Below are 25,789 nucleotides of genomic sequence, written 5' to 3'. Positions count from 1 at the left end.
AATGCATTTAAAGTGGATTATGGCCAATGGGAGGAGCTTGCTGAAGACAACAGCAGGTGCAGAAAACTCGTAAAGGATGGCACAAGTTTCAAGACAGCAACTGGCTCAACAATCTAACTGTGAAATGAAATGAGCATGTAGACAAGCTTATCTTACTCCTCTTTTGTATGGTTTATGCCTGCCCCAACTGTGGGCACCAATTGGGCTCTCTTGTTGGACTCCAGAGTTGCCAAAGAAAGTGCTGTAATGCTACTTGATTCATCCATTAGGAAATATAGGTCATACATTATTGCATCTCCATGGTCTGAATGACTGAATAAATTGTTGTAACAATGAAAACAATCAATTATTGATAAAATTATTTAATTGGGTAGGTAAAAAATCTACTCACCAAGCGGCCACAGAACACACACATAAAAGATTGTTGTGATTGGCAAGCTTTCGGAGCCAGTGGCTCCTGCAGGCAGAAGCGTTAAAGAGGAAGGAAAAGGATTGGTGAGGTGTAGGGGTAGATTTCGAGAAAGTTACCCAGGACCACAGGTACTGTACAGTATGGTAAGTCTCACCTGACTCATGGTTCTGGATGACTTTCCCAAAATCTACCCCTTTTCCTAAGACCTCTCCAGTCCTTTTCCTTCACCCTTCTTCCTTCCCCATCAATCCTTTTGCCTGAAGGAGGAGCCTCTGGCTCTGAAAGCTTGCCAATCACATCAGTCTTTTATGTGTGTGTTCTGACGCCATTTGGTTAGTAAATTTTTTGTCTATCCAATTGAATACATTTAAAAACAAAGATGATGTGACTTACCAAACGAAAGCGCTGGCAGGTCGATAGACACACAAACAAACGCAAACCTACACACAAAATTCAAGCTTTCGCAACCAACGGTTGCTTCATCAGGAAAGAGGGAAGGAGAGGGAAAGACGAAAGGATGTGGGTTTTAAGGGAGAGGGTAAGGAGTCATTCCAATCCCGGGAGCAGAAACACTTACCTTAGGGGGGGAAAAAAGGACGAGTATACACCTGCTTGCGCGCGTGCGCGCACACACACACACACACATCCATCCACACATATACAGACACAAGCAGACATATTCAAAGGCAAACTCTTTGCCTTTGAATATGTCTGCTTGTGTCTGTATATATATATATATATATATAAAAAAAACAAAGATGAGGTGACTTACCGAACAAAAGCGCTGGCAGGTCGATAGACTGTGTCTATCGACCTGCCAGCGCTTTTGTTCGGTAAGTCACCTCATCTTTGTTTTTATATATAATTTTTCCCACGTGGAAGTTTCCTTCCATTATATATATATATATATATATATATATATATATATATATATATATATATATATGTGTGTGTGTGTGTGTGTGTGTGTGTGTGTGTGTGTGTGTGTGTGTCTACCCGTCCTTTTTTCTCCCTAAGGTAAGTCTTTCTGCTCCCGGGATTGGAATGACTCCTTACCCTCTCCCTTAAAACCCACATCCTTTCGCCTTTCCCTCTCCTTCCCTCTTTCCTGACAAAGCAACCGTTGGTTGCGAAAGCTTGAATTTTGTGTGTCTGTTTGTGTTTGTTTGTGTGTCTATCGACCTGCCAGCGCTTTCGTTTGGTAAGTCACATCATCTTTGTTTTTAGATATATTTTTCCCACGTGGAATGTTACCGTCTATTATATTCAATTGAATACATTGTTAGTTTCATCATATTTTTGCAAGTATCGTTTAAAGTAACATCACCGTTGTTTGTTAATATGTGCAGTGCGTCTGGTGCAAACATTTTCTTTTCTCCCCCCCCCCCCCCCCCCCATTCTGCTTGTGAGAGCAGGGCTGGCTTTATGTTGTTTCTTCATGCTTTTTTGATAATTGTTGTAAAAGGTAAATGTATGAAACTGCAAAAGACAGTAAAACCGGAATGTACAGTGTTCTGCTACTTTGAGCAATCTCATTCTATTTTTAATCCTGGTATTATACATCACTTCCAGCTTGATAATGAGAGCAGTAGTTATTTTAAAATGTACCAGAGCTTATGCTTATGATTGGAATAAAAATATACTGGGGAATATCAGCATGGTCACTGCTTAGTGTAACTGAATTTAGGTATGTAGTACTACTGTCTCCTTGGTGATGTCATTGTGTACTGGCCAATGGTAGCATATTAGCTGGGAGTGGCCAATGTGTTAAATTTATATCTGCCTTGGTCATGCTGCAGTATTGTGAAATACTGCCACTGACCATTCCCACTGGGTCACAAAACTTCCTTTTGCTAATTCCACCTGAAACTGTCTCCAGTACTTTACTTGCTGTCCTTGAATATATCAGAAATTCTGAGATGGTTGGAACAACAAGGGTATGAGTGGAGGATACTTGCAGAAAAGATGGAGGGGGTCCTTCTATACTTAACCTTCCTCATCCCTATTATAGAGGTTTGACTCAGCCCATGCTGGAAATTTCCAGACTGCAGCATCAACCTTATGAGGATAATGTCTTCCCATTGTTAGTAGTTGGCAATTTTCACTCATGGCAGTGAGAAATGCCAAAGGCATGAAAATAACTTGATTGATTTAATATTACATTGTTCTTCGTCAAGTATCAACCTTTTCCAGAAGTATATTCTAACAAGTTATGTTGCTCTCTTTCAAGTATCAACCCCTTCCAGAAGTGTAGTCTCACATCTTCACAGCAGTAAACTGTAAGGGATTATTTGATCACTCTTTTGATCCATTATCTTCTTTCTGAATAATGTGATAGGGTATAGGCATTTTGACAATCTTAGCAGCTGCCCATATAACAATAAAAATTAACTTTTTCTTTCGTAAGTGTCTTGATTCTTTGTAGTTAATTGCTCTGTGTATGCTCTGTTGAAGACTTGTGCAAGTGATGGCCAACTTGTATTTGAGGATCGAACTTTCTCTATGTACTGTGCCAAGGAATGCTACGGGGCTTGCTACTGGATGGTTGACTTAATCTAGGACATGTGATATTACTACTGGTTTTATTTGCAATTTAAGTTGTTAGATGGAACTTAACTGATTTATTTTGAATAAAATTTACTATTTTATCAAATTAAAAAGTAATAGTGTTTTGTTGTGAAAGTTTCTATGTTTTCATGTTGAAGCTAAATTTCCTCACCTGCTTTCATTATTAGTGATAACTATTAGTTTTTTTAAATTTTGTGTGCACCTGACGTTATTCTTAATTTTTTGGTAGCAATTTAACTTAGCAATTAATTCTTTGTGGCTTTAAAGTGTTGAGTCTTTAAAGTAATTGGTTTTTTCCATTTCAGCACAATAGAGCATCTCCTTCCGTTGTTCTTATCACAACTTAAGGATGAATGTTCAGAAGTGAGACTCAATATTATTTCAAATTTGGATTGTGTGAATGAAGTTATTGGTATTCAGCAGGTACGAATAAAATTATTATTTTATTAACCTTAAAATATGTTGTATGAAGTTATTTTGTAGTAGAGTTGCTTGCTGTTTAGCAGGGAGAAAGCGAGCTACTATCTCTAAGCCAACAAAACCATTGACCTCTTTATTTGGCAGAAAAAAGACTTACTATTTAATATACATACTTCTGTGTCAGTTGTACTTATGCATCTGTAAATACAGTCATCTTCATGGTAGCCAGGAGATTGCTCAGGGAATACCATCACACACTTCGTGGAATAGGTATTAAGCTAAAGTTGAGAGAGAGAGAGAGAGAGAGAGAGAGAGCGCACACACACGCGCGCGCACACACGCGCGCACACACACACACACACACACGCGCGCGCGCGTTCACACACACACACACACACACAAGATTCACTGTAATAGAGATTATACAGTGCAGGCTTTCATGGCCAGTATTTGCATCCCTTAAGGTTTTTCTAATATGGACTTTGTTTCAAGGCCTATTTCTGTGCCTGTTGTTGTTTTGCCTGCTAATGCTGTTGCCTAGTTTCTTAATGCTGGGGAAATTGTCAGAGGCCATTAAGACATGGATAGCCATTTCAGACCTGTACTTGCTCAGCAAGTGGAACTGTTTCAGGATGCTGGAATTCCAAAGCACAAAAACAACTTTTACAAAAAATGATGACTGAAACTGGACAACTTGTGGCATGGGTAGTGCTGAATAAAGCAAACAGCTAAAACTCTTCCTGACTGCAAGCTCCATAACACACACTGGCATGATTCCACGATCTTTGGCAGCAGTCTAATGATGTTGTGGACTGACCTGTGTGTGGATATATGTAAACAGTTCAGCTTGCTGAGCGTGTTTAAGTTTGAAAACGCCATCTGAGCCTTTATACAGGATGTATACACCCCGGGAGATCCGGGAAAAACCCGGGAATTTTTTCATCAGGGAGAAAACTGGGAAAAACATGGGAATTTTTTAGAATTCCAGGAATTTTACAGTGTTTTAGTTTTCAATTAAATTTTTGTAATTTTGATTGCTAACAACTGATTGTCTAAAAAAGAATATTACTCTACCCCACTACTGCAGAATTATATTGTAGCAATAAAACATAAACGAGAGGAAAAAAATAAAGTAAAACACAAGTTGCAAAGGAAATGCGCCATTTACAATTAAACAAACTGCACATCCAAGTGTCTGCCAACAGAAAAATGTGCTAAAGGCATTCGGACGAAAGACTATGCAGTACTTCATAACAGCAAACTGCTCGCGATCAGTGTGACATCACAATTGTTTACGTTAGCTTCGTTAGAGCAGATGCCAACCGGCTCATGCTCCTGCGCAGTTGACCACGTATGAACAGTACATTCTCCCGCTTCTGGCTACTTGAAGTGTGGCTGTTGGGCGTATCGGCTGTAGCAAGCAGTCAGATGCTACCCGTAAAAAAATTTTGTGGCACGTGTGCTGTTTCCTCTTCGTTTACAGCTATCACGTCAAATAAAAACAAAATGGTTTTCTGTGGCCAGGAGCCATCAGTTGAATTAAAATATATTCACATAATTATGGAAGGCTAAAATATGTTACTCGTTTCAGTTTTTTTGGTTTTATTTTATTTCCAGGTTTTCAACAGTCAAGCATTAATCACCTTGCAGAATGGTGAAGTTCGTCGGTTTGCTAAAGAAATTTGGCTGTTATTAATCTTTTGAGCTGAGGCAGTCAATTTATTTGAAACAAAATGTTTCGTTCCAGGCTATTGACTAGTTTCAACTGTTTGCTGGATTTCAAGTGCTTGTTTTCATCTTCTGGCACGTATGGCATTATTGATAATAAAGATCCAAACACGAGATAATGCAATATTGGTACTCAAAGAAAATTTACAACCCAAAAACCACACTAGAAAGCTTAATATCAGGTTGGGGCCCACTTCATTGTGAATCTGGACATATGAATGTACACTTTAAGCGGAATTGGATATTTTAGTATGGTTTGTGAAATTCCCATGCTTTTGGAGTATCATCTGATGTCCTGTTTATTTTATTATGTAATGTAAGTTCTCTTCATGCTTTAAACATATGAACATACAGGCTTCCTACATCGTCATAGCTGGGCACGGGCAGTAACTACTGTTTTCTGGCTATCAATGGCAAGTGCTGAAACAAACCTGTTTCTAATAGCTCGCGGGAGAATATTGCGAATGGTGGTTTGAAAAGCACCACTTTCAATGTAAATTTCCTTTTACGTCAGATGAATTATGTTACATATGAGACTGTGCTATGAATTTCTTAAATCGTATAGCGTTTGACTCTCGTTTAAAACTTAAAATTTTACTGATACATTTGTGTTGTGTATCTTGAAGTGTAACACACGTAAAGAAAGACCAATTTATACGTGAAAAAGCTTAGCTTTTCTGGTGGCTAATTGATCTTAGAGACCAGTATTATATGTGAAAGCTTAGCTTTTCTTGTAGCCACTTTTGTATATTAATTCAAACCATTAACTTTTCATACTTCTATATTCACGCTACTTAACAGTGTTGTTGCTGTTGACTGACTACATCACATGTTCCTATGCTCAGAATATGTGCTTTTATTGGCTGGCGAGATCATGTGACACGAGCTATGATTGACTTACAAAAGCGCATCGCAATCTCGATTTCAATGCTTCGGAAACTAATGTGCTATGTTTGGTGGAACTGGAATTTATACCTTTGTAATATGACAATATGCAGTGTACTTGTTGCTGCACATCAAATTCCCCCCTCCCCCACTCACAGCTGTTTACTAATGTGCCGGGAAGTTCAAGCCAGTGCATGAAACCTTAACCCTTCGAAGGATTGACAAGTTTTACAGCTCCGAGGAAAAGTATCCTGCACTTATCACGGAAAAAGTGTATTTTTAACCGGGAAAAATCCTGGAATTTTTTTGCCTCGTCCACGTATACACCCTGTTATAGCCTCTGATGACATCTTCAGCTTTAGGAGACGAAATGTGAGGCACAGACCATAGCCTAATGCCCATAAAAGAAAATTCTCCAGGCACCAAAACAAAGATTTTATTTATTGAGAGACACTGCTGAACATCTCTTCCATCAAATAGTGGATTTTTCAATCCGGCCTATTTGATTTCATTGTGAATTGGCCAGATCATATCTTTACGGGATATAAAGATAAAACTTTAATGATGAGACTGGCATTGGTAGCTGTTGTTGTTTTAAAGAGGGGCATTGTTTGAAGGGGAACCAGGCTGTGAGTGAAGATTGCCTTTAAGATTTTAAATATACGAGACCAGAAGATTTGTAAAAAGAGAGTCCACTCGTAAGAGATGTAAGAAATAGTTAAAGTGAAGTAGAGGAGAAGGTATTCAGAAGTCTAGAATTAGTGAACAGAATAATTTGGGAGAAAAAATGGCAACAGTGTATAGTGTAAACCTGCTTTTATGTTTTCAGAATTAACATTTTTGCAATGTTGGACATTTTTATCGCACTCCTCAAATGTCCTACTTCCCCTGTTGTAATTCACACCCTCTTTTCTGTTATCATAATTATAAATTTCCCACTGTTTTCACAAGCTTCAGTATTTACATAGGTGTGACAATGACAATCCACTATGTGATGGGGATGGATACTTCACTGGGCCAGTGGTGGTTCAGTGACTGCCAGGTAACAAAACCCTGCGAGATGGAAACAAACTTGCCATGCTAGTCAATCTACGGGAAGCAATGTGTCCAAACCCTTGTAGAGATGAGCACAGGAAGAATGTGGTGCGTGACTAGGGAGGATGACTAATGCCTGAGCGATTGGCACAACACACGACATGATATTCTAGGTGATGATCCATAGTGATGGAACACCAAGTAAGCACTATAGTTCAATTCTTTTATCTTGGCGGCTCACGCATGCCCGCCCAGATGCGGGAGACTGCTGCGTTGCCAGTTGCACACGACGCACGCGCCAATAGAAGCAGTGCCATAGTATAGCTAGTTTGCAAGCTTACGTTTAGGGGGGAGCGCGCAGTTCATGAAGTAAAGCCACCACGGCCGCATTAACCCTTTCGCTGTTACAAAGACGTGCTCTCTGCATTCCACGCTGTGCACGATTTTCTCACTGCACTGCTCGCCTGTGCAGACACATGGTGTTCCCACTGCTTTGACACACTTATCATTCGATTCCACAAAAACTATTTGGCCCAAAAATTAGATTTTTACATGTCTTCTTGACTGATACCTTCCCCCCGTAAATGACTTAATTTTGTTTCGATGTTCAACACAGTTATTATGCAGCATTAAATGTAGTAAACCATTGCACGAAATTTTGAAGAGTTTGCAGAGGTAGAAGTCCATAGCGTATATTTCCGTATGGTTGATTTTAGTTGCCACAATGTTGAGAATGAAATGTGGACAAGATACCTAAATTTCATATAAAATTTACTGTATAACAATATCTCATTTAAGTGCCACATAGGTGTCGTATGTAATATTGAGAAATATTCCGTCTTTCGCGACTGTAACAAAAGTTTTATTTACACTGAGCACGTTTGGCTTTATTTTAAAGCACTTCAATGAATCAAAAGGAAGTAGACAAAATACATTAAACGAAACTGTGGACTTACAAAAACATTAGGACTTGAGTATACCGTCTATCAGTGAAGTGCTCTCAGCTATGTCAAATATAATTTTTGTGTGTGGCACACACAAACATCATTTATTTGCTAAAACACTGATCAGCCAACACAAACGTTGAATATTGTGTTACCGCAGCACAAAACTATGAAAGGTGACTTGGCAATGGAGGAGGCAAAATACTGTCCACTGAAGATGCTTCAAAAGAGAGAAACGCATCTGGTCTAAATAAGTCGCTTATTACAGTTGCAGAAGAGGAATATATTTCAGTACCTTTGGTGAAACTGCGACTGTGGAACAAAAACAATTAAGAGAACATGAGTACCATTGTGTATGTGCCATACCTATCATTGATTGAAGTGCTTTAAAATAAAGCCAAACGCGTCCGGTGTAAATAAAACTTTTATTACAGTCGCGAAAGACGGAATATTTCTCAATATTACATACGACACCTATGTGGTACTTAAATTAAATGAGATATTGTTACACAGTAAATTTTATATGAAATTTAGTTATCTTGTCCACATTTCATTCTCAAGATTGTGACAGCTAAAATCGACCATACGGAAAGTATACGGTATGGACTTCTACCTCTGCAAACTCTTCAAAATTTCGTGCAATGGTTTACTACATTTAATGCTGCATAATAACTGCGTTGAACATCGAAACAAAATTAAGTCATTTGTGGGGGAAGGTATCAGTCAAGAAGACGTGTAAAAATCAGATTTTTGGGCCAAATAGTTTTTGTGAAATCGAATGATAAGTGTGTCAAAACAGTGGGACACCATGTGTCTGCACAGGCGAGCGGTGCAGTGATGACAAAATTGCGCACAGCGCGGAATGCGGGGAGCACGTGTCTGCAGCAGCGAAAGGGTTTATGAAGAGACAAAGCACTAGAAATATCAAAAAATTGCATTCAAACAAATATAATTCATGAAGTAAGGCACTTCGATATTGTTTTTAAATAATTAAAATATCAAGCTCCGCACAAGGTTTGAACTCATAACCTTTCGCGTAGAAGTCCAACACCTTAACCATTACGCTAATGCAGATCGTCTGCCTACAAGACACAGTGAGGAGTCTAACAGCTCACGCAAAATACTAACAAACACTTTTGGTTTGACTATGAATTTTACTCACGCTTCGTCGAAGTACAATAGGAAATAAACAATTACCACTCTTCTTTAGTGCGAAAAAGCGGTTCATGAGATTGATACAAACACCTTTCCTTCCTATCGCCTGAATTAGGAGTCTTATTGCTTGTTTGGTTTAATTAATTAATAGAATATGAAGCAATTGGTATAAAGAACGCTTTTTCCAAACTTTCTATAAAAGAAAGTCTGCTATCAAGACATCGCTTTTGTTCTATTTCTTTGTTTATGACTGAATGTTTCTAATACTGAAGACACTCGTCCACGCACTGCAGTTGAGATCTGGCAACGTCGTTCTCTGTTCATTGGCTGTTTTGTGACGTCAGATGCACAGAACAAACCTAAACTCGGCCGCCAACATAAATGACGCGCACTTTAGCCCACCTGGACTACTGCTACCAACAGGTAAACAACTCCACCAGTGAGTCTGCCCCTACTGTGTGTCATATGTGGCATAGATGGCAGTTTTCCGCACTATACTGCTGCACTCCCCACACCAGCTCATCTGCTTCCATCTGGTCTTTGCTAGTTTATGTAGTAAACCCTCATCCCCAGAAAAGGCCACATAAGGCTGAAAATGAACAGACAGATCCCTGGAGAATCGGACAGTGAACCAACCAACATGGGAGGCAATGCCAACTCTGCTGGAAGGACACCGAGACTGGCAACTGGGGGTCCACCGGGGGCAGTGGAGGCTATGCCAACTCCCTTAGCAATTGGGAGGGGGGGTCGGTGGAGGAGGAGGAGAGTGGATCAAAATCTAGGAGCGTAAGTGTAGGCTTCACTGGAGGCTGCTGCTGCAGATAATGGGGAGGACGACGGAGGGCTTGGAGATGGCAGCAATGGGCAATGGGGAAGCACGCCGCTGTGAGTGGAGTGCTCACATGGAACAGTGTTGTGATGCATCTGCTGACCAGCAGACCACCAGGTACGGTTGGAACTGACTTGCTTGGTAGATCAGCTGTTGCCTACCCAACATCCACCACAAACAACGTTGTGGCACACCACTGCTGCTGGCCGAAGTACGAAGCCCATACGACAGCCCTGGAAGGTAAATGCAGTTGCCCACAGTGGTCTGCGGAGTGTAGCTCCGGGTGCAGCAAATACAGGAGACCCCATGTCTGGTTTCATTGCAAACGTTGCTCCGGACTGCGTCCATTGACCGGCGTCAGCCATAAAGCTCGACAATGCATTGTCACCAGAAGTGACAGACACGGGCTATTTCATTTGGGTCTTAAACATGCGCCTAAAGTACTGCACTTCAGTGGCAGAAGCTGGGAGGAATGGAGTGGTAGACACATGCTGTCTACCATTGTGAACGCAAAGTCCTCACTCCCATGACATGAATTGCTGACCATTGTCGGATACCAGGTCCTGGAGGTTCCCTCAAAGGCAAAAATAACTGACAATGCGCTATCCGTGGCAGTCGGCGGTATTGAAGAGAGTTTAGCTACATACAGGAAAGGTGGACAATGTATTGACCACCAGCCATCAATGCTGCCCGAAAAAGAGCTGCTGAAATCAATGTTCACTCCATCCCAAGCATGCGCCAGGACTGGCCAAGGAGAGAACTGGCGGAGCAGTGCAGCCTGGTTTTGTGCCCAAGCCTCGCTAGAATGCACCACATATTCAATGTCACAATCAATTGCCAGGCCAGTAGATGTGATGTCTTTAAGAGTGCTCTCATACGAGTCATACCCTAGTGCAACACATGCAACAGTTGGTGTATGTGAGGATACAATGCTGAAGGAATGACAGCATGGCAGTGTGCTCCTCAGTGGCAAGAATGAGAACCATCTGCACATCATTGAGCCAGTTATGGAGGAGAAATTCACACCACACTGGATCTGCACCCGATGCAGTCCGGGAAAGTGACTGTGGTGGTAGTGACTTTGCTGTCTATAGAAAGTCCAACAGGGTTTGCTGCAAGGCATCATCCAATGTGAACACAAGAGCCTGCAGATCAAACTCAATATCGGGCCTCACTGGTAGAGACAATACCACAGCAGCATTGGCATTGAGAAAGAGAGCCCCACCGCTGCAGCCAGTGGGCGGTACTGTCTGGCAGCTTGGAGCAGTGGCCAAATGTGCAAACCAACAGCTTGTGGTTGGCGATCAGGAGGAACATCGCCCCATGACCTCCAAAATAACTTGTGGCATTTCCTTTTCCGCATGTGAATAATTATGCTGCACAACAGAAAGCATCTTGGATACATAAGCGATGAGCTGTTAGACGATATCCGTATTCCAGTGGGACAGTAATGCACCAATGCCATACTGGAACATGTCACAGGCCAAGCTTATAGGATTACCCAGTGTGAAAGAAGTGGGACAGAGACCAGAGCACAAACACAGTTTGAGAGAGTGGGAAGCCCATTGACAGTTTGCAGACGAGACAAACTTAACGCGCTTCTGGTGAAGCCAGTTAAGAGGCTGACAGATGTGCACAGCCAGGGGAATGAACTGAGCATAAGAAATCTGTCAAAATATAGTGGAGCTTCTTGAGGTTATTGTCCACTGTTTGGTTGACAGTGGCCTTATTGTGGCAGTCTTTGGGGACAAGACCGTCTGTACTAAGCACACGATTAAAAAAATGCACCTTTGGGGAGAAAAAACTGCACTTCAACTTGCAGATAAGGCCATTCTCCAGAGGTGCTGGAAAACTGTGTGAAGATTTAGTAAATGCTTCTCCCAAGTAGAGCCCGTGACCCAGATATCATGAAGATAACTGACGCAACAGTGAATTTCCATAATCAACTGTTCCAAATACCTTTGGTAAATTCCAGACAGGTGAGATTCCAAAAGGCGAACAGTTAAACTGGTGAGGCTGAAATAGGGTGTTGAGGACCAAAGAAGTCAAAGAAACCTTGCTCAGCAGCAGCTGCAGATAAGCATCGCGCAAGTTGTCACGAACCCGCTCTACTGTGCAGGAAAAGTTATCTCCATAAGGACACCGTTACTGTGTTGCTAATGGCTGTATAGTACTTTAGTAGAGCTGGCCGTGATGTCTCCTTTGTTGATGCTGCTGAGTCTGCGTTGTCCATGTGGCTTCTCGTTATCTTGGCGATGATTCCTTTGCTGCTCTGGGTCCAAGAAAAGGTGCGGGTTTTTTAATTATTACTGGACTATCGAAAAATGACGCAGTATTCCACAGTTTCTTTGTATCAAAAACACATTTGTTGCCAAAGCTATATACACAATTACACTCAACCGCGGCCAGCACTCAAGTGGCCGAAAACCCGTTGTAGACCAAAGATCATGGTCATAAGCTACAAAGAACATACAGTTCCAATATCAATTATTGATCTCAACACCTAACTTAGTATTGCCTTAAGCAAAAGCTTTTTTAACACTACTTTAGTGTATAATAAAATAAAATGACGTCTATTTGTCAGTTCCATTGCAATAGCCCCCCCAAGAATTTTGTAAGTATGAAAATGCGAACAAAATTCTGACACCAGAATAATGGAACTGCCAAGAATATGTTTTTAAATAAATTAAAATTTTTAATATGATTGTTTCCTTTGAATTATGCTAACACTGAAATTGTTATACTCAGTAAAGGAAAACATACAATTTTTAACCTTAGAGTAAATGAAATATGAAAGAAGATTGACAATTTTCACTTAAAAGAGTCCATAATGTTGTAGCACTTCACATGAAACCATTGAAAGACTGTAACTTTTAACTGCAGGCTTGTTTTAATTTCTTTTGTTGCCCACTTTTCACACTACTCACAGTCTGTCCCACATTGTCCATCTGCACATAGGTGACTTCCGTTAAAAGGTCTGATTTCTGCTTGTCCTGCAGTGGGTCTGTTTCCAAAGCTTAGCTGTTTGTATCGCTTCATTGACTATAATGCCATGTTATCTAAAAATCACATACAGAGATCACCTTTTGGTTACATAATGTTTATATGTAAGTACATGGTTAGGATACATAGTTACCCTTCTGGTAATGTTTATCTAGTGGGAGAAGTTTACAGTATCTCTCTGGGTAATACTACACAGATATGAACTGGTCCAAAAAAAGATTCTTTAAATACTAATAAATTCAATAAACATGTAATACAAATGCATTAACATATTGGGTGTAAAATATCTTATCACAAAGACATTACTCCAAGGATAAAAAAATTCAATTGTTATCAAAAGTAAAAATACAGGCAGTTTGTTACGAGGGTTCATATTCACAGTAAAAGTGCAAAGGTAGAATCATGGATGAAAGTTTTGGAATGGTATGTATTTATCAAAATTAAAAAATATTACTGCCTTTGCATTTGCAGTGGTTGAGAGAGAAATATACAGTAATTCATGTGTTTTACTGAAAATAATTGTCTCCTTGCAGAGTTGGACATTTCAAGCACTTAAGTGTGTAGTAATTAGGACTCTGCCTTTAAGAGAAAAAATTTAAAAAACTTAATTGTTGCAAGACAGATTTAGTGGTGATTAGTGGCTTGCGTTTTAAATGACGTCTCAACAAGTGTGGTGTGAGAGTTACACAAGCTAAAATTACACAAATTATCAAACATCAATCAAATTGCATAAACATACAGAAATATCAAAAACTAACGTGGCTAGCATATTACACAGAAAATTCATTGCAAACACTTCATACAGTGAATACATATTAAACAAGTAATAAACATTTTCAAGGGCACAAAACTGTATCAAAATCAATTTTTTATATACAAAATTTCTAGTGAAAAGCTTTTGTTTGCATCACCTTTTAACTTTCTCAGACTAGTCTTATCTCTTTTGTTTATACAATTTCAACAAAACAATATTCCTTAGCCCGAGAACTTTCCTAGATTTAGGATACACCAACTGGTATGCATTCGGGTGTGGATGCTCTACAATCTCGAATGGACCGATGTATATATCAAAGAATTTCTTTATTTCAGAAGTTAGAGTTTTTGATTTCTCATGTGATTTTACTAAAACATAATCTCCAACTTTAAACTTTGTTGCTTTGATCTTACTATCATGTCGTCTTTTTCTCATTTCCCCCTGTTTTATCATGGTTTCTTTGACTATGGCTTCACATTCATGCATAGTCATCATTGTGCATGGTGGAAATTCTACAAGTTCAGTGATAATGTTGTCTGGTTTTAGATGAAACATAATTTCATGAGGTGAAAATCCTGTGGAAGTGTGCTGCAAGCTATTCATAACATCTTCAAAGTCTTGTACATGGTCATACCACGTAGGAGGTTTATGACTGCAATATGTATGACATAAACGACCAATCTCGCGCATATACCTCTCAGCTGGGTTTGACGACAGATTATATACAGATATTTGACCATGTTTGATTCCTGATTTATCAACAAAGGCTTTCCAAACTTTAGACAAAAACTGAGAACTGTTATCCGACAAGATTGCTTTTGGTTTCCCCACATTTAAGAAATAGTCTTTTTCAACTTTCGTAACTATCTGTGTGAGCTCATCAAAGGGTTTACTCAAATGTACAAGTTTCTTCAGTTGATTTTTACAAAACTGTTTCATAGTCCCCTGTGTTTCTCTATAATTTGGTCCATTCAGCAGCTCGCTCTTTATCCTGGCTTGTTCAGTTTCAGACCAGAACCGTTTTAAGAACTCAATTTCAAATTCTGCATAAGACATTTCAGTAGAAAAATTTTGATTGGCCCATGATAAAGATTCCCCCTCCAAAATATTTTTAACAAACTTAATTCTGAAACTTTCACTCATATTGGGAAAACAATTGTCTCTACAACTCTGCAGAAAGTCAACAGGATGCAAACTACACTCATTAGAAAAGTTTTTAACTGGAATATTGGATAATAAGGTACGTGTGTCCATAGAAAAATTTTTGTTAGCTACATCATTGCTAAATATTTCAAACTTTTGGTTTAACTCTGATACTGTACTTTTTAATTAACTAACATCTGTCTTAGTTTCAATCTCGTGGAGTTTTACTGTGTTACTGACTGTTTCCACTTTATCATTCACAACATTTAGTTTCGAGTCTACTCTACTTTCAAGATCTACTGCCATAGCTTTAACATTTACACAAACTGTATCTATTTGACTATTAACATTAACAAAACACTTTGCATTTTTCTCTCTGTCTGTGACCTGTTGATTTTTTACAGACTGAATTTTGTTACTCAGACTAGATTTTACTGCTCCCACTTTAGATTCTACCGCCAAAATCTTTGTTTCTGCCTTGCTAAGTTTCTTGTCTATCTTTGATATACCGTTGCGAAGTTTATTACCCCAAAGTAAGACATTATCAAATTTTTTGTTCATAGTTCCCTCTAGACGCGACACTTTCTGATTTATAACACGAAAACTGTCCGCGACCGTCTGATTCATGCTTTGCAATTGTTCTTCATTAGCTTGTAAGCGGGCTGCAACAGTCTGATTTAAAGCTAACGATTGTTCCATCATTTGTAACAGTGATTTAATGTCCGACGTCTCACGTTCTGATGAATTAAGACTTTGATCCGCTTCTTTGACTGACTCATCTTCCGTTTTAATCGGCATGTCTACGTCCCCAAAGACTAACAAATTTTCACAATCCTGCTCAGATTCAGCACCACTTTCCTCTTTCACAATGGTCATTTTCGTGAAATTTCACGCACAAAGTAATAAAAGGAATAAACAGCACTACACAAATGTACTTATCTTTTCAGTCTGGGTCCTCACACGTGTGGTCAGTCCACTTTACTGCTTCGTTTCGTCTCCCTTGACTTCCATTTATAGCACTTCTTCGTACCACGTGGTCATTAGACTTCTGCACAACAGATTTCGTCAATCCAGTACATATAAATGTCTTAATCCCGGCAAAGAGCCCCCAGTTGTCACGAACCCGCTCTACTGTGCAGGAAAAGTTATCTCCATAAGGATACCGTTACGGTGTGGCTAATGGCTGTATAGTACTTTAGTAGAGCTGGCCATGATGTCTCCTTTGTTGATGCTGCTGAGTCCGCGTTGTCCATGTGGCTTCTTGTTGTCTAGGCGTTGATTCCTTTGCGGCTCTGGGTCCAAGAAAAGGTGCGGGTTTTTTAATTATTACTGGACTATCGAAAAATGACGCAGTATTCCACGGTTTCTTTGTATCAAAAACACATTTATTGCCAAAACTATATACACAACTACACTCAACCGCGGCCAACACTCAAGCAGCCGAAAACCTGTTGTAGACCAAAGATCACGGTCATAAGCTACAAAGAACATACAATTCCAATATCGATTATTGATCGCAACACCTAACTTAGTATTACCTTAAGCAAAAGCTTTTTTTAACACGACTTTAGTGTATAATAAAATAAAATGACGTCTATTTGTCAGTTCCATTACAAAGTCTGTATGGGAAAAATACTAGCTCCCAACAACTCTGCCTGCCACATTATAGGATACGAATCTGCGATATATTGTGCATTGGGTGTGCCTTGAAATTTTTCGCTCGGCCCAAGGTATTCTCAAACAGCGGTCTGTAGCATCGCAATAAGAGGTCAGAATTGTAAAAAGTAACAGATTGAGAAACCAGATGCACTTTGTCAATGATCTGCAAGCCAAAACAAAACTCATGGAGCCCAAAATATTTTGCGACAATAGTGGATTGTCTACTAACAAGGTAAGTTGCTGTTCCATATTCTTATAAGGTGCAGAGATGGAGAATAGTCCTCACAAAGGAATGCACTGTTTACTGTGAGACAACCTGATGGAGTGGATGCTGCAACTCCACCCTGTACTTATCTAAGTTGATGAGGCAAACAGTCAGTCGTGTGTACTTGAAATTCAACTGGCCACAGATCCACTACCAGTGTCAGCAAAATATAGCAGGGTGACACGGGCAAGATGTTGCGGATAGGCCCAGAGTCCACCGGAGTGTCCGAAGACTGGTCACGGCCCATTGGCTGTCATGAACAGTTGCCATATGGCTTATCCGTTGGCATACACATTTGGCCTCCACATTGTGGCATTCTCAGTGAATGTGCAACAAATGAAAATCGAGGCAGGACCATTGGTTCAACAAATAAGTGGAAGGAGAATGATGCCAGACACCTGAAAAAGGCTGTTTGAGGGAATTAAAACACTGTAGTCGGCACAAACCCACCGAGCTTGGCATGGGTGAAAACTTGCAGAGATGCAATACCAGTGTACCAGAATCATCACCAGTGGCAGCATACAGTGACTCGGTGAAAGTTGAAGCCGCCTGGGATACCCCACAGGGTGCTGGTCTGGCTGCCTGCCACAAAATTCTGACACCTACCAATTATCAGAAACCCATAAGCTCATGTGATTCCGCAGTGTGGGCAACATCGGCTTACGAAGAGCCTGATAAGGTCAGTGTCCTAGCCTAAACCTCGTGATCAGGAGCTAACCTGACATACATTCCAAATTAGCGAGTCTGCATAAGAGGTAGCACATTTGGGATTCTCAAACAGACACTTCAGAATACTATTCTTGCAAGAGGCACGCTGCAGATCAGTGATCCAGGGGACGTACAACTGCCCACGGCACTTGTGGTGCTGCTTAATCTGTAACTGTGCCACCATGATATGGGTTTGATGGCTGTAAGACTGCATAAACAACTGACACAGGTCATCAAAGGGAAGTTTCTTGGATTCAGTGGAGGGTACCAAATTCGGGCAGTTTCTTGTGAAGCTCTTCTGCTGCAAAACAACAATGCACCCTTATCGGCTGGATCCATGATACGCCTTACTTGGCAGTGCAGCAAGAACCACTGCAGGTAATTCCCCAACCTTTACATCAACTCATTGAAACTGGCAAATGGTGTTGGGGATGGCAGAGGCGGCACTGAAAATGGAGCAGCAGGTGTGTGAACCCCCACTAGTGAAGCAAGGATGCGAATACTCTTCATCGCCACTGTTCTATCTGCACAGGCATGGCAATGCTGCTTCACTACATGGCCTGCATAGATACTTCACTGGCTGGCAGTGGCTCGATGATTGCTGGGAAACAAAACCCTGTGAGAGGGTAAAAGAACGTGCTACAGAAGTTGTTCTGCAGGAAGCAGAGTGTCTGGACACACACAGATGAGCACAAGAACAACTCAAAGCACACAGATGAGGATGACGTAATGGCAAAGCATTTGGCACAGTACACCGCACGATACACTAGACGAAGGTCAGTGTCTGTCAAACCCCTAAAGCAAGCACTGGCCTGCCCGGTCTACCATCGCCCACAGGTGATCACCTCCGCCAGTTGATCTGCCCATACTGTATCTCGTGTGCACCCTTCATGGCAGGTTTCTGCACTATCCCACTGCGCTACCCAATTCAGCTTATCTGCTTCCGTCGTGATTTCTGCTGACAGGGATACTAAATAAACAGTAGAAGTCCTTGTCTATTTTAATTCTGCTAAATAACAATAACTGTGAGTTGCATTGTTCATAGTTAACATTATTGGAAGAAATGATGAATGGATGGTTAGTTTTGAACTGTATGGAAGTTGCTAGCATACTATTTTGTAAAAAAAAAATTGCAGTAACTTCGATTTGCTGGGAGCCGAAACAAGTTGTGTAAGCCTGTTAATCTCCCATTCCCACCCTGGAATCTATAGCAACTTAAATGTGGTGCTTAGGTCAATACCTGACAGCAAAGCTTAAATAACTGCAACTGAAACAAGCAGCGTTGATATTTAAATACAGTCCTAATTCTTATAAACTTGCCAGGAATACTTACGTATTTCCGAGATGTTGGTTGGGCTGGGACCTGACAGCACACTTAAATTTTAACCAAAGAATTCCTCTGCATCATATTCTAGAAAAGTATATCTCATTATGCTGCCAGGAATCTACATACAGGTAACATTGATGTTTTGATGTTAATGGGACACAGTTATCTTGTTAGGGCTACCTTGCAAAGTAATCATTCATCGCCACCCATTGCCAACTGTTGTCCTGTTGTTTAAAAAAAATAGTTTGCAATGTAGCAAGTTTCGTGATTTGAAGTTCGGGATAATCATTCTTCTGGAAGACCTGGATATCAGTTATTGATGTTTAAAAACTGTGGTAAAACTACTGCTTATGGCTGGTATATAACTCACCTTAGAGGAAAGAGTCGTCATTGTGATATACTGTTCCCACACTACCCCCACCCCCCTCACCCACCAAATATACTTTTGAACTAACAAACCAGATAGAAAAGGATCACTAGAAGAAATTGGAACAAACTATAATTCTGGATTTTTGGTAAACAGTGTGGATTACTAATGTGCTCAAGGAATTTAAAACTTATGGAAGAGCAGGGTTTTCATGTTAATAGTCAGGACAATTAATATTAATGAAGTGTTTTAAAATTATATTCTTAAAAAGTAATTTCCTATCATTTACTTTTCTTGTAATTTGCACCATCTTTTAAGATTCTATAGATTCAGTGTTTGTTCCACAGACCCAAAAATGAGAATATCCTTGTGGTTGTGGAACATGTCAGCAAGTATAACTTATGTTTACAGTTGAATGTAATACTTACTACTTTGGTCATTTGTCAGGAGATCGTCAAAATAGGTGAATACATTATTCTAAACTGGAGCTGCTAATATTTACAGAATTAATACACTGTCAGAATTAAACATAATTATGCACTTTTAATAAATTTATCAAGCAGAAAATACTCAATCTTGACTGTTGCGACAAAGTGCTGTCAAAACTGAAATCTAACAGACATTTTTACTTAAGCTGGTCTAATGGTCCCTGGTAAGATATTCACCTGTAGAGTAGGAGTTGCAAATCAAAATGTCTTTCAAACTCTGTTTAAGCTTTGATACACAGTTTTTAATGGTTGCTGGCAGTTTATTGAATATGTGTGTTCCTGAATGTTGGACCCCTTTTTGAGCCAAAGAAAGTGATTTTAGGTCTTAATGTAGATTGTTCTTATTCTTAGTATTGGTACTATGTATTGAGCTATTGGTTGGGAATGGGGACATACTACTTACAACAAATTTCATTAAGGAATAAATATACTGAGAAACAGTGGTTAGAATCCACAGTTCCTAGAACAGGTATTTACATGATGATCTTTAATTTATACCACAAATGAGTCTTATTACATGCTTTTGCTCGCCAGAAACTTTTCGTCAGTTTGACAAGTTACCCCAGAGTGTGATCCCATCCGACATAACAGAATGAAAGTACGCAAGTTGTTTTTTTTTTTTTTATTATTATTTATATCTCCTACAGCGGACGTTCTCACTGCAAATACAGACTTGTTTAGGAGCTTCAGCAATTCTGTGGTGTGGCCTTCCCAACAGAATTTATTATCAAGTTGTAATCCCAGAAATTTAACACTGTCAACCATTTTGATCTGTATGTCTTCATGTTATACACATGCTTGAAGAAAATGTCTTACACGTTGTGAACTGCATATAGGGCTCTTTTCAAAGTTCAGTGACATTAGCTTCAAACCATTTATTACTGTCAGTGGTAATTTGATTAGCATCCATTTCTAAATCTGTACTCGACTTCCTATTTATTTCAATGTTTGTATAGATAAGGGGAGGTATTGAATAGGGGGCAGCGTGGAGGGTAAAAATCGTAGAGGGAGACCAAGAGATGAAAACACTAAGCAGATTCAGAAGGATGTAGGTTGCAGTAGGTACTGGGAGATGAAGCAGCTTGCACAGGATAGATTAGCATGGAGAGCTGCATCAAACCAGTCTCAGGACTGAAGACAACAACAACAACAACAACAACAATAGATACGACTTGAACCATTTTACAGCACTTCCTGTGACATAATAATACTCTTATTTACGTAAGAGAATGCCATGATTCACCCAGTCAAAGGCTTTTGACAGGTCATAGAAAATGCGAGTAGCCTGTAATTAGTTATCTAATGAATTAAGTACGTTCTCACTGTGCTTGTAAATAGATTTCTCTTTGTTGGAACCGCTAAGGAAGCTAAACTGTGACTTAGACAACATACAGGGTGTTTTGAAAAGGACTTTACAACTTTGAAAATTTATATAAATTAATTCACAATACCTACATTGATGATTGTAGAGTCAATTTGTTGGGAAATACATCAGTTTTGTCTCTCATATTTCACTTTTGCCAAATCGCACTGTAAGGAGCACTATCTGCAGTTGTGTTAAAGATGGTTGTCTCACTGGACCGAAGCGTGCTAGCTGAGAGTTTTGGTTTGAAGAATCGAAGTCGGCAACAGCAGTTCAGTGTAATTTCCATACCCAGTACGCTAAAGATCCTCCTAGTAGGCCTAAAATTTATGAATGGTATAAATGTTTTGTATAAACATTGTGCTCGGTAAGACATGGGAAATAATCAGGCCATCCAAGCACATGCATGGCCCCCACATTCCCCAGACCTGACACCACTTGATTTTTTAATGAGGATTCTCAAGGATATCGCATTTGTACCTCCTGTGCCAGCTTCCCTACCTGAACTTAGTGCAAGAATATATGCTGCCATCGAGCAAGGTACACCTGCAATGCTACAGTGAGTTTGGGAAGAAATTGACATCCGGCGGTATATGTGCAGGATAACCAACAGAAGCCACATACAATATCTTTAGTTTTAGGTAAGAAGGTTCCCCTGCTCTGTATCTTCTTTCAATAAATTTGTTTGGATTTTAAAAATTGTAAAGTTCTGTTTGAAACCCCCTGAATTATTTGCAGTCAGATGTATAAGAAGACACTAGAGCACAGCCTTTTCAAATATTTTTGAAAAAATGGCAAACGTGAAATTGGTTGGTAGTTTGACAGTACCTCATTATTCCCCTTCTAGTAAAGAGGCTTAACTTCAGCGTATTTTAGCCAATCTGGAATTCTGTTGGTCAAGAGATTGATTACACAAGTAACTAAACTAGTCCCTTGATGCCTTAAAACTGGGGTTCACTGTATCTAATTTTGATTGTTAGCTGTGTGGTTGTCTATCTTTAAGTTGCTACATATGCATTTCTTGTGCATGTTACACCTGTTCATCCTATAAAATCATTTCAGTTCATCCATTGTGGATGATGAGCTGCAACTGTGTCACTGATTTGCAGCATTTCTGAAGAACGTGGTGGTGTATTTGAAAGTAATTGGTGTCTTACACACTTAAAAAGGTGTAAGATTGGCCACAACTAACCTGTTGAAAAATTGTAAATCACTAATCTTAAACAATTGCAGAACTGTTCAGGAAATTGTCTTGTAGTGATGATGCTGTTGCTGTGCCAGATTATCTTCATAAGCATTGGAAGTTGTTTATATACACAAACTGTAACTGTCACCAATACATGAAAAGTTTTAAATGTGGTATAATTTGATTTTTCCCGGTATCTAAAAGTCAGAAATATGAGCTTTCTGTTAAGTTCAGTAAGTAACGCATGTCACCAAGAATAAGTATTTGAACAAATTTTTCATTGGAAGAAATTTGTTAATGTATTAGCAATCCATATATTTCAGGGATTTTCTCTGGTGTAAATTGGAAAACAGCTATGAAAAAAGTGCATTGACATGTGAATACCTTTAAATAGTGTACTCAATTTGATTAGTAAAAGATTATGTATGTGTAGTCAGTTTTTAAATTTCATCTCTATTAGCCTATCTTGTTACAGACAAAATCTGAAATCGCACTTATTCTCTTTTGGGTGAACTTATTGAGTGACTGTGTAAACATACTGATCGTATATTTTTACTTATCTGTGTTTTACATGACTTACAGAACTTATAACTGAATAGATAAGCTGCTACACTCTCCGTCTTCAGCACATGCACCTGAATTAATCTTTTCGCTTTGTGATATGTGCGTGAGCTTAGAATTTTTTCTTTACTTGCAGCTGTCACAGTCTTTGCTACCAGCCATTGTTGAACTAGCAGAAGATTCTAAGTGGAGAGTGAGGCTGGCTATTATAGAATATATGCCTTTACTGGCTGGCCAACTAGGAGTGGAATTTTTTGATGAGAAACTGAATGCTTTATGCATGACCTGGCTTGTTGATCATGGTGAGTTTACACACAGTTTTCAGTAATTTCTTTGTTGACATACTTTGTGACAGGCAGTAGGTGCTGCATTTTAGTTGCACCACATTTTAGAATATAGTTAACTAATATGAATTCAAGACTTCTGGTCTTGTGTGAAGTTCTGTTTTTATTCTTCAGTTTAGTGGTGCAATGTAATGTCCCCCTTCTGCTTTTTGCACACTTTTCTCTTTGGTTTATTTTGATTATGCCAGTTTTAATCTTATTGGATAATTTTTTCTTCACATAGTTTCCTTTCTTTGACATTTGTGCATTTTGGTTACTATACTATTACTGTCACACTTGTTCCCTGTTATCTTTGTTTTTATCAAAGCGAATGATTGTGTCCTTCCTTTTCAGTTCACATAGATAGAAATCTATTAGTGACAAACATCCTTCTCGTTCAGGAACAGAAACTATTTACAACTGATTTTTATTTTTTTTAAATTTTTTTTTTATTTTTTCTTCCACTGCATTTACAAATTAGGTTACAGTGGTGTAGTACCGAAAAATCTAGAATGGAAGTAACTAATCAGCTGCACTCTGATCTTTGGATTGAACCAGTCTTCTTCACAGTCTAGAGCGAGCTGAACTTGTGTCATATATTAGAACTAGTGTGTTCTTTTGTGTATATTCTGTACCATTTCAGCTATCCAAGCTTATTTTGAGGACTAACATGAAACTTTTATATGGATTGTCCCTTGAACAAGTGCAAACTCCACAGGCACTCCCCTTCTAATCTTACCTACAACATTTGTTAGGAAGCACATAGTAACAAATGAATTAATGACACAGTATGGTTGACTTCAGAAAGCAATCTACTTTCTTACAGTAAACATGCTGAATTTCGACTCCGTGATAGTTCCAACCAGACAGAAAGATTGATATGCTATAGTTACTTTTATCCATATTGCTTTTATTAGAGTTAACTATGAAGTTCATTCTAATGAAACCTGGTCAGTGCATCTACCTTTGCCTTACACATAAGGTGGCACCATGTAACTGTGGGTATGATGGTGCCATCTATTCATAGAGACTGCGCACCGTTTGATGGTGCTGAGCGCCAGTGTGGTTTCACTCTGAAAAGAAGGTGGTCACACAAGTTATCACCCACTACCGAATATGCAGGCGAGTAGTGATTCGATATTTGGAGGCCGTGAAATGTGTCGACGAATGAAGGCGAGTACAATCTGAGTCGTTCAAGTGCTGTGGAATGGCGCAAACGATTCCTTGAGGGGCGTCCATCACCGGAAGGCGATGCTCATCCTAGACAAGCTCATCGTGTCATCACACCAGAAATAGTTGCGGAAGTGAATGCTTCAAGGTGAAATGCCCAGGCATGTTGTCGAATGGAGTTACCCCTGCATGATAATGCCTGCCCACACACAACTAATGTGGTGAAGACGACATTGCAGTAGTTTCTGTGGGAAACACTGGAAATCCACTGTACAGTCCCGACCTTTCACTGTGTGACTTTCATGTGTTTGCACCAAAACTAGGTATTAACAGACATTGATTCACAACAGACGACAAAGTGTATGTCTGGGACCTGGCCTGGATCCGACAGCAGCCTACTAGCTTCTTCAAGGATGGAATCGACCGGATAGTGTCGCAATAAGATAAGTGTGCCAACAGTTTTGGCAACTATTTTTGAGTATGTGTACTGTGTGTAACTACATTTTTGAGTTAATAAAATCATTACCATTACTTTACACTAGTGACCAGGTTTCATTTGAATACCCCTTATATATCTTATATTCAACCTACCATATTTACATCTTCCCAGAGAGAATCTTGTCATTTTATTAAACATACATACCTTCACTCTCCCTCCATGCCTGGCCCTGCCCTTCTCCGCATTGTTAATTATCTTTGAATGTGCTGAACTATGCAGTATTTTAGTACAGTGGTAAGGTCAGGCTTTGAGTTGTCAATGATGTTTGCACAAATTTGCAGTCGGTAATGCAGTACCTGGATTACATTGCCACACCATTTCAACTAATCACAAATGTTCGTCATAGCATATACTTCTTTAAACAGTGAGAGAAATTTCACAGGATACTAACTCTTCCAGCTGTGTTCAAGTGCTGGTAATAACCTACTGAGTGCTGTGTTGCCAGTTGGCTCACACAGTTTGGATTATTGTATGTTACACAGCTACAGTAAAAAAAAAAATACAGTAGTTCAGCTCGGGCATATATTCTTGTTGCAATCCTTATATTAGAAAATAGAGATGTTTACATGACCATATTTAACTTATCCACCATTATCACTCACATAATGAGCTGTGATCATTTTAGAAGATGGAACCTCTGACGTTTGTTTTACAATATGTATTTAGATGATCAGAAAATCCAAAGTCTAGAAGTTGCTGAAACATATGGCAATGCAAGTCTTTGTTGGATTATACAGGGTGATCAGAAATTCCCTTTACAAACTTCTAGTACTTGTAGTGGGGGAGTGGGTACATATAAGTTTTGAATAGGAACCCACATCCGGAAAAGTCATCCAATGAAACTAGAGATTGACGAAGTTCCAGGTGCCAGCACCTGTGGATGTGTGTATATACAGCTGTTGATACAAACGTTGAAGGCTGGTGGAGGTAGGTGTCCCAGGTTCAGAAATGAATTAGTTGAAAGTTGCAAGTGAAAATCATTCTGTTACCTCTGACA

General features: G+C 39.5%; 1 protein-coding gene across 1 annotated transcript in view; it reads left to right on the top strand.

The window, feature by feature from the left end:
• Positions 1–25,789, top strand: part of LOC126416666 (serine/threonine-protein phosphatase 2A 65 kDa regulatory subunit A alpha isoform) — a 117,826-nt gene that overhangs the window by 74,599 nt on the left and 17,438 nt on the right. The window contains exons 7-8 of the mRNA XM_050084465.1: positions 3,286–3,403; positions 22,937–23,102. Of these exons, the coding sequence (XP_049940422.1) occupies positions 3,286–3,403; positions 22,937–23,102 (284 nt within the window). The remainder of the gene's footprint in view (positions 1–3,285; positions 3,404–22,936; positions 23,103–25,789) is intronic.

This window comes from Schistocerca serialis, chromosome 8 (assembly GCF_023864345.2).
Source record: "Schistocerca serialis cubense isolate TAMUIC-IGC-003099 chromosome 8, iqSchSeri2.2, whole genome shotgun sequence".
Taxonomy (NCBI): domain Eukaryota; kingdom Metazoa; phylum Arthropoda; class Insecta; order Orthoptera; family Acrididae; genus Schistocerca; species Schistocerca serialis.
The sequence above is the reverse complement of the archived record's forward strand: the minus strand, read 5'-3'. Positions and strand labels throughout refer to the sequence as shown.